Source organism: Physcomitrium patens, chromosome 2 (assembly GCF_059467195.1).
Source record: "Physcomitrium patens ecotype Gransden chromosome 2, ASM5946719v1, whole genome shotgun sequence".
In the NCBI taxonomy this organism is placed as follows: domain Eukaryota; kingdom Viridiplantae; phylum Streptophyta; class Bryopsida; order Funariales; family Funariaceae; genus Physcomitrium; species Physcomitrium patens.
In genome coordinates, this window is record NC_143411.1 from 17,543,486 (window position 1) to 17,554,398 (window position 10,913).

The 10,913-nt window shown below is 32.6% G+C and overlaps 1 protein-coding gene across 1 annotated transcript; it reads right to left on the reverse strand.

Moving 5' to 3' along the window:
- Positions 1-8,466: 8,466 nt before the first annotated feature.
- Positions 8,467-10,150, reverse strand: LOC112278834 (nuclear transport factor 2B). The gene is made up of 2 exons (XM_024512674.3): positions 9,702-10,150; positions 8,467-9,103 (listed from the first exon to the last, which is right to left on the reverse strand). The coding sequence occupies exons 1-2, from the start codon at positions 9,996-9,998 to the stop codon at positions 9,029-9,031; spliced, it is 372 nt and encodes a 123-aa protein (XP_024368442.1). The 5' UTR covers positions 9,999-10,150; the 3' UTR covers positions 8,467-9,028.
- Positions 10,151-10,913: the final 763 nt, after the last annotated feature.

A 10,913-nucleotide genomic window follows, 5' to 3' on the forward strand; every position in this document is an offset into this window, starting at 1 on the left:
ATATTCAACCAATAAAATTATTTGGAGATAATAATAGTCAATCGAGAAGGCCTGGAAGTCCGAAAAAAACTTTTGTAAGAAATAATTTTTATTTTAATAAGGAATTGAGCTGAACACCGGCATCTTTAATAACGTCCAGAGGACCAGCAGTTTCGATTGCAGTTCAAATAGGTGCAATGGGCGATCAAACGACTAGCGTCGTGCCATTAACTACTTTTCGGGGTTTACCAGGTGCAGATCTAGATCAATATTTGTCTCAATTCTTGATGGCGTATGTAGCCAATAATGGAAGAATAGAAGACATTTGGCTAAGATGGCTGCTAGCGACCTTAAAAGACATGGCATTTGAGTAGTATAATCGCCAACCTGTGGGACAATTTATCAATTGGGAAGCATTGAAAAATACATTTTTAGACCATTTTTGATCAATTGGTTTTGAAGAACGTCTTAGAGAAAAATTAATGAATAGTAGAATGGTATCAGGGGAAGCGATATAGTCATATTATGGTCGTGTAGCGGATATACTTCGAAAATGGCCAAATAACCAAATACCAGAATCGTTTGTGTTGTCCATATTGGTTAATGGACTACACCCACCAGAATTGAAGATGTTTGTAAAGGAGGCCCAATCAGCCACCATTGCATCATCTCTTGAGCAAACAAAAGTATGGGAGGAATGTCACTATGACCAAAACTTAACAGTTGGAGCCACAAAGATTCCATCTCAAGGAGGATATCAAATAACAAATTGGAATGATGCATCGGAAGTTATTTGGGAAGGAATGATTATGATATAATTCCACAGGGAATAATGGATGCCATTCTATTATAAGCTATACCACCATCATCATCACACCCGTATGCACCTTATTCCGTGTATCAGAAACCAATACCTACAAAGGAATTGCCAAATGCATTGGTATCAAGGGATCCCAATGAGTCATTGTTGTTAACATTGACAAAAAAAAATAGATAAATTGGTTGTGAATCTGGCCAAGGATAAAAAAAAAAAGGCGTAAACTAACCAATATGCATCCCAATGTCTAGTGTAGCAATTATAAGGGGCAAGATCATTTAGTAACAGAATGTCCTTCACCACCCCAAATAACTGTACAATGTACCTTTTGGGGGGGAGGAGGCAAGCATATTACCACCAACTGTTAGAATTTACGGAAGCAACAACAACTCAGTAACCAGATAATGACTCAACCAACTTCATGGGATGTCAATCAAGTAGAAACGAATAATAGGTTTGGTTGGAATAGAAATCGAACAAATAAACAAAACAAGAATTATTCTAATTTCCTCAACTTTGAATTTCACCAAGAAGGTATATCCAATACTCATGGATTGACGATGAATCAACCAGGATACCATCAATATCTACCCATGACAAAGCCAATGCCAAACTCTACAGTAACAATGGGTCAACCAGGATCCTTTACTCATCCGACATGGAACAGACCTAGCCGTTATATACCAATAGAGACACCCATTATCTCTGAAGGAGTTGGCAAGAGACCACTTCATTGCTATCATTGTAGACAAATCGGACATTATGCGAGTGAATGTCCTAATCCAAGGGCCAGTGATGACTATGCTCCAATATGTGGAAATTCTAAGCAGTCTAGTCACACTTATCAGCAGTGCAATGTGCCCTTTAATTATAATAATCGGGACGAGTAAATGGAAATAAGCCAATCGGTGGAGGACAAAGGCCCTATTCAACGAGACTCACTAATACATTGTGTCGAGGTGGTGAATGCACTACTTATCAGAGGCCAACAAAAAGATAGGAATCTAATTCAGGACATGGATGAACCAATCGCAGGAGAGCAAGTAGTGCCGTCCACGGGGCTAAATGAACCAATATGAATATTGGGACGTATCCCAATATTGAAACCTCAATAGACTGAGGAATCCAATTCGGTTCCACATCCCAATTTGTCGGGACCATCCAATCCAGGTCCTGTTACGGGCTTCGTACCCAATATGAGACCTGACTCGGTGGCAAAACCCAATGAAGTCCCAATTATGAAGGCTTCGGTTCCGTTCCTAGCAGTTCCAATCTCTACGCAGTTCTGAGAAATGTCCTATCCATTGAAAGATCTTCTCGAGGGTGGAAATTCCAAGGAAGCCCCAACTGTTGTTCCAATTCCAAGTCTAGGGTAGAAGAATATCTTACCTCACAGAGTAAAATTGAAACCAATGAAACATAAAAGAGTATTAGGAATTACTCTCAATATAAAATCCTACGACATTCTGAAGGATTTGGATATTATTCAGCCTTCAATTACAATGAAGCAACTTTTGGCTGTAGCACTGGAATGTCGATCTACATTGAATTCAGCACTAATACGATGCAGATCCCACACTAAAGAAATTCATGAAGTTAGCTTAAACCCAGAACTGGGTGCACCAACAATCGATGTATCAATCGATGGCATTTTAATTCTAGGAGTACAAGTTGATGGTGGCTCCAGTGTGAATTTAATGAATGCGGATACAATGGAGGGCTTGAATCTAAAGCAATTGCTACCTACGACATTGGTATTATGAATGGCAGATCATAGTCGGATAAAGCCAATGGGAATCTTACATAATATTGCCACTGTAATCGGGGGATTGACATACAAAATCGATTATATTGTATTTTGATTACAGAGTTCTACGTTATCGTATCCCATTTTATTGGGCAAACCTTCGCTTTATCAAGCCAAAGCTAAGAACGATTGGGGTCGAGGCACATTGATAATTGGAAAAGGCCGTGACCAGATTTTTCTACAAATGTACCCAGTACAATATCATGGAGAATCTCAATTGCCAGAATCAAAATTTACATCAGACAATGACAATCAATCGATTGAGGCAGATGACGATGTTATAGGTTCACCGCAATTTGGAGTAGGACAAAACACTTCAATAGCAAAGGCAAGAGTCTACCAATGTGGAAGTCCCGGCAAATATTTACTACATCAGGAGGATGCGACTAACTCGGATCATGCTATTGCCAAATGGATAAACAATCTCGTAGTCAATAGAGTCAATACATTGGAACCAGATTTTGGTGGTTCCCATATGTCAGATAATACAAGATATTAAGATCAGGAGAAGATAATTAAATCAAAGGTTGTTGAAGACCATGTGTGTCAATCTATTAACCTGGGCACCAATGAAATGGCCACAGCTAATTAAAATATATGTCGGTATTATCGGTACAGAATTGGATGCTTGGAAACAGTTTTTTGTCCATTACAAATCTACCTTTGTGTAGTCGTATGCGGATTTGAAAGGGATTCCAATCGACATGTGTGAATACGAGATTATTTTAGAAGAGGGTGTTACGCCAGTTTGTCAAAGGCAACATCGCCTTAATTCAAAATATTTCCTATTAGTGAAAGAGGAATTGGATAAACTTCTCGACGTGGGTTTTATTTATCATGTTCCGCGTAATGCATGGGTGTTATCAATCGTGATGGTACAGAAGAAGAATAAAAAAATTAGGATATGTCAAGATTTTTGAAAGTTAAATGCGGCCACCAAGAAAGATTACTTTTCATTACCTTTCACAGTTAGGGCTATGTAAAATAAGTAATTATTTTCAGAATGTAGATACCTAGTGTATAGTGTAAACAGGGATAGATAAGTGCTGAAAAGGTGGTTCAGCAGGTAGAATGGATGAATAGTTAGAAAAAGTAGTTATCATCTATAGTATAGGAGTTAGTATCTTGGGGTAGTATAAAGAGGATGGGAGAAGGGAAGAAAATGCCAGATTATGATAGTCATGAGCCGAGGGCCATCGCTGTGATAGTGTGAGCCGAGATAAGCTTGGTGCTATCTCTTTTCTTTTATTTGTTATTTTCTTTGAATAAGAGGATTGAGAGTTTCTGAATATTGTGAAGTGAATTATGGAATGGAAATGTGATTGGTATTATTTGAGAAGAAGAAAGATTGAATGCTGAAATTTGATTGTAGTTTAGCAAAGAGAATGAATCTGTATTTGTGTAAAACATTGTAATGTGAATGGCAGTTTTGTGTGAAGAATTCCAATGATTGGAACGATGGTAATTATGTGCTGAAAGCTGTGAGGGTGCAGTATTATAGATGGAGATTATGATGGTAAATATATTGGTGGAAATAGCAGTTATTGGTATGACTGAATTGTTGTAAGGAAGAGACCAATAAGATGAAGGAAGATATTGTAGTTTCCTTGTGTGTTCAGATATTGGAAATAGAGACGATACATTCAAGAGATAATTGATTATGTGACCCTAACGTGAACGCTTAAGCAACTAATCATTTCCCATGTTCAAATCCCCCTATACGGGTTTATTCTGGGAGGTTTCTTCCAGAATAAGCAAAACGAGCAATCACATATAGTATGTATGGAAATAAAAGTGATGCTTTTCTCACTCTTATCAATGCCTTTTATGTTCTTAGCCTTCTCTCAAGGTTCTCTAATCTTCTTGTCTTTGACAATAGTCATTTCAGTTTTAATATTATAATAATCTTTGATAGTTTTAATATTATAACAATCTTTGATAGTTTTAATATTATTACAATCTTTGATAGTTTTAATATTATAACAATCTTTGATAGTTATAATATTATAATTATCTAAATATCTATTTTTTCTTAATAATACAAAAATATATTGATCCTTTTTTTTCGTTTGTAATTCATATCTTTGATACTTAATAAAAATAATTTAAATATAAAAATTATTACTATAAAGATTAATATACTCAAGAAACTCACAAATCATGCACCACATAGTAATAAAAAAATTTAATAGTAGACTCAAAAATCCTTATAATACACATAGTTGATTTAAAATTAAAATATAAATTCATTTAAATTCTATATATATATATATATATATATATATATATTAGCATTAAAATTTCTTTCTTTACTTTTAAAATATCATATAATAGTAATTTTTTGAAGAATAATATAAAATATATATAACTCAAATAAATATATAAGGATAAATATTCACATATGTAGACTTTTTATTTTATGTAAGAAAATTTTAATTTTAATTTTATATGATTCTTAAACTATAAAATATGAATTTTGGAATTACTATATTATAAATAAAATTTTTATTAAATATAAAATATATATTTCTAATTTTTTATAAACATCTGTAAAATTATATTTAATTTTTTTACATAAAAAGTACAAAAATCTTCCTATTTATTTTCGATCTTTTTTTCAAAGATGTAAATCCAAATATTAAATTATATATATAAAAAAAATAAAAATAAATAAAATAAATAGATAGTTTTTAATTTTTGATAATACTATTGAATAATTTGTAAAGATTATAAAAAGACAAATTTTACATTATTTTTTTATAAAAATCATTTAATTTTTATATTAAATAATTTATATTATATTTGTACTTTAAGATTATGTTTAAATTCTATTTATTGTTGATTTCTATTTTTATTGAATTAATGGCCAATTACACATCTATAACTCTCTTTTTTTTCGTTTTTTGTGAGCAATTTCAAGTATTATCAGACTTTAGTAATAAACGTCTTAAGTATTATGTACTAAAGCACATGATTAATCTATTATTACAATACTTCTTTGAAAGACAATTATTGATGTCATTATCTAATATAATTATTTTTAAATATATAAATATCTTGATGTAACTACTACATGGACATCCCATTTTTACTACACAGATACCTTCTTTTGCCATGCACTCTTGTATATACACAATAATATTATTGTTATCTTATTATTTTGTATTTTATAGCCCTACCCTTTCAAAGCTAATAGTATGACTTCTCTTCTCTCCTCAAGCACTTCACAAGAATTTTTTGTATTTGAATTAGTAGAAAATAGAAAAAATATAAAAATGCAAAAACAAAAAACAATGTGAAGAATGTGGAGAAATTAGACATACTAAGCATAGTTGTCTACAATTATTTGAGGGCCAAGACTATGAAATATAAAATAATAATATGATTAATATTACTATATGTATATACTAAGGTGCATTGTATGAGATGTCTATATATTACAAAGATGGTATCCATCTAAACAATTTCTATCTTAAATATAAAATTTATTTATTATATGTTATTTAAGCATATAACCAAAATTATCTAAATTTTGATATATTTCAATACATCTTATAACTAAAACTTTTTTAATGAAAAACATCATTAAGGTAAATTTTTTTTCTACGAAAAAAAAACTCAATCAATAAATATTCAAATTATTTTCTATAGTATTTTATATATGCTTTAAAATAACTTTGTAATACTAAGTACTTTTAACAATTACTCCATTATCCATTTTTAGTATTAAAAATATTTAATTATTAAAATTTAAAAATCCTTATAAATAATTACTTACTACAAGGATATTTTAATCCTTATAAATAACTACTTACTATTTTTAATATATATATTATTTGAATTAAATAATTTAATATCTTAAAAATCAACAAGAATATTATTTAGAATTTTTTTAAAAAAATAATTTAAATTAATTATTTTAATATTTAATTCTTAATGTACTTAGTAATTATATATTATTCTTCTAACTTTAATAGTTAATAGAATTTCAACATGATAATTATTGTGTATTTTTATTTTTTGTATTTAATTTATTATAAAAAGATATGTGCATCAAATTTATTAATTGTATTTACTTTTGTGATTTTTGGTGTTAGAAATGAGAATATATATATATACATACATACATATAATATTATAGTTATAGTTATTTTGAAATTATCAATTATAATTGATAAAAGCTTTACAGATGAGAGTAGAATGAAATCAAATGAAAAATGTTTGATCAATACATGAAGGCAATGAATATTGAAAACATGTTTCTATATGTATATGGCTTGTAAATGGTGACATACAAATTGGAATTTCTCAAAAGACAATGTGGTCTCTAATTCTACTTCTTATATTGGCACAAAGATTGCACTCCATTAGCAATATTGTAGGACAATGTCTTTATCCATATTAAATTAATCATGGTAGATTTTAAAAAGATTTGAAGTATCCTCTTAAAACAATTATTAAATGATTGGATGGCTAAATAGACGCCTAAATAGATGCAATGCTTTGTAGATGATACACACAAATAAACAAACAAATATTATCTTTGATACATAAGATATGTATTAAAATTGTGGATTAGATATACATTTTATATACATTATTATATTTAATGAAAGTTTAACATATGTTCTTTAAATATGTCAAATATATGAAAGCATTTTAATTTAGAACATTGTATAAAAATAAAAACTTAACAAAAAAATATAAATAGGTGTATATATATGTGTATATATATATATATATATATATATATATATATATGTGTGTGTGTATATATAATATTTTGATCTACATTGGTTTTTAAAAACAATTGTTGATGTGTATTTTGAATATTTTACACTTCTTACATATTTACTTCTATATCAATAAGTATTTTTTATAAATTACATATATATACATATATATATATATGTAATTTATACGTATATATTATCATTAATTTTTCATATTATGCTATTATATATCTAAATTTTTAATCACTGTGATTTCAATAAATAAAAGTAGTATTGAATAATTTATGGTTGCTTCTTCATTCCTTTATTCATGCATGTATATATTTATTAAAAATACATTTTTTTGCTTATTCTATTTTTTGATATTAGTAAAATTGTGGTTTATACCTATATAATACTGTGGCTTTGTGTAAACTTCTTTTTTATCTATGTTCTTATCACGGATAGTTTTGTCAATCATCTTCCTTTACGGAATTGAGAATTCTAATATAGTTAGTGCACATGTTGAAATTGTTGCACATGTAGCCAGTGTTGTTTATTAGTGCTTTGAGTAACATAGTTCTATCAAACTGAAGTTTTAAAATATGTTCAGAGAGCAAGCATTCCCCTCAGACAAATTCTGACAAGGAAGAATCATGTCCAGGATGGGTAGGTTGTAAGCTACTTGATCATTTTCTACGAGTTTCGGGATTTTTCTCATTGTTTTAGTTGCTTTGTGCCGAGAGATTTGTTCAAGCTTTCTGTTCAAAAGACTCAGAGTTGAAAGTAGTAAAAAAGTCTTTTCCACATCAATAGTAGTTCATTATCTAATAAAGTAGGCAGCACACAAATTTGTCATAATTTAAATTATTTAGTCCAGTGGTCAGTTGCATCACAAAACCTGTACTTACCACGGTTTGAAGGGGCCAGAGTAATGACACAAAACAAATGTTTACGAGTCAGTTTATTAAGCAATTAAAATTCATGCTCACGGCACAACCAGAGAAAAACCGAAACAAGATTCAACTAAATTAATCCAGACTGTTTGGGTAGGGAATAGGCAAGAGTCGCAACTTCAATTTGTTTCACTTGGTGAAATAGTCATGAGAATCTAATAGCCTCTCATTTTCATCATGCACTTAAATCATCAATACGATCCAAAAGGGAGGAGACATTTTTACTTTTTCCCTCCATACAATAAGTAGTTGATTAAAGGTAAATCTTAACCTCCAATCCTTATCAAACTCGAAGTTCCATGACAAACCATGGAGAAAAGATAAACCACACCTAGTTCTTACAGCAAGAAGGAGAAAATCTAACAGACGTCAAGCAAAAAGACAGCAGATGAGTTACAAAAGCGTGCCAGTCACGGATCTCCAGAAAATTGGAGTAACGCACCACAAGAGTATTTCTAGAGGACAGTCTAAAACATTACTGGATCCTCCATCCAGCGGCAGCTAATCATGTATAAGTTCCAAACTAACCGTGATAGTTCATCATCCCGCACAAAGGTCCCCGATGACATGCCGTGTTCCTAAAAATCAGTCTGAGGAATCTCATCCACAAATAAGCATAACAAAGTCGCCCCCCTGGAAGAAAGACGGTGATTTCTGAGCCAGTATTATGACGATTATCAAACGTCAAACCCATAACCTCAACTAAGTGTGAAAGTATCTACTTGGGGCCGCAACTTTCTGTCCAGATGTACTGACTTTAGGCATAGTTGAGCCGGAAAATGTCGTTGAAGACGTAAAAACTCCCCTGAGGTGTGGGAGCTAGATGAAACATCTGCAAAAACAAAAATACAAATGTTAAACAACACCAAGAAATAAGATTCACATACTACAACAATGGCGTGCTGATGATGTAGACGTTCAAACCCGAAATTAGTGGTAAACGGATTGAGAAGGGTGATAATACTGAAAAAAAGTTCCTGATGCCTTAAGCCACGATGAGGAAGTATTCTTAACTAAAACCTAAACATACAAAAAAAACAAATATGCGCTGGAAAACATAAATGTGCGGGATCTAAGACCATGCTATCACTGAGTAAACCCAGATGGTTAGACACAAAGGTTAATAGAAATACAAGGGAGCTTGTGTCCAAAACTAGGCAAAAATGATGGCATCCAGAGTCTCAGTGTGGCTTGACCTAATACAGGACGAGCCGATGCTCAGTTCTCAATCGCAGTTGGTAACATCAAGTAAAAATCGACTGAGTATGATGTTCAAAAAAGATGTTAACACAAAAACCACAAACAGATCTTGCCATTAAGGTATACACACCATATCACAAAAGGGACCCACGATTCTAACGCTGTGAACAAAACTCGATAAAACGAAGGCAGAAGAAGCGAAAGGAGAAATCGTAGAAGATCCCACAGACCTGGCTAAACTTCAGCAAATGCTCCTCTCCAGGGAGTTGCAAATTCCCGCTCACAAACACAACCCAACCGCCGGACAGTCCCGAGGGTTGGCAGTCGACAGTGGAGATGTTGTGCTTGCATTGCTGGAAGGGGAGGCTGTTGAGCTTGTTGCTGATGCTCTGAGCTCCCTGGATCTTCTCTCCCTCGAACGTCAGCATGGATCCCTCCTGGTACAGATTGATGAGCGCCAGGCGGTTGGTGTCGAAGGTGGTGTAGTAGTGCTCCACAAAATGCTTGCTCAACTGATCGGGGTCCATCGCTGACGATCTGTCTCGCCCCTCCGCTGGGGTTGCTGTGCGCTGCTGCTGCTGTGGCGGTGCCCTTGTGGTGATGGCAATCCTGTGCGCGTGAAATTCACGCCACGGCAATCAACACACCCCAACGCGGGATCCGAGAAGCGGCGAGATCGAAAGAGAAAACTAGGGCTACCGGAAGTGCTCTCCTATTTATGCTTCGCCTCCCACCGAATACGTACTATTATACGGAATCGAGCCTCGCCTTTTTGTATACCTACGATAGATAAGGTGAAGTGGATGGATGAATGATCGTCCGATCTCGCCTCCGTGGATGTTATCTGGGGCCATTGGAAATTTTGACATGGATGGATGAATACGTAACGTCGTTCATTCGTATTTCCAAGTGTTTGGGGGTGAATGCATGAATGTATGGATGAATGATGTGTCAACTAACTGGTATGAATTATACGGAAATCATTCTTTCTGGATGAATTGTTGTGAATTTTGTGGCTGGGCATGCTGCTCACAACTCTGGACAGTATCAACACTTTCACAAGAAAAAAAACTTAAAGAACAGAATAATGGATTTTGAATTTTTTTTCAGAAGGTATGTATTGATACTTTCGTGATTAATTCATAGAATTTTAACTGTAGTTACTAAATTTCGAATAAAGTAGTATTTTTATCTTCCAATTCTAGGCTATAGAGCTTTCAATTCAATACAACTAATTTTGTGCACAGGAGGTTCCGACACTTTTATTTTGATCCATTATGAGTTGGGACATTTATTTTTGAAGAAAAATTAATATTCTTGGAAGAGAAATATTACTTTTTTAATATGAAAATCAAAACATCTTTTATGTACCTAAATATACACATTGAATTTAAGGTTTTTCAGTTTTTTTAAAAAAACCTTGGAGCATGTATTAGAATGGA

Coding starts and splice junctions, on each gene's coding strand:
- LOC112278834 (XM_024512674.3), bottom strand. CDS start 9,998: ATGGACCCCGATCAGTTGAGCAAGCATTTTGTGGAGCACTACTACACC. Junction 9,104..9,701: donor ATTTGCTGAAGTTTAGCCAG/GTCTGTGGGATC, acceptor TTGTTTTTGCAG/ATGTTTCATCTAGCTCCCAC.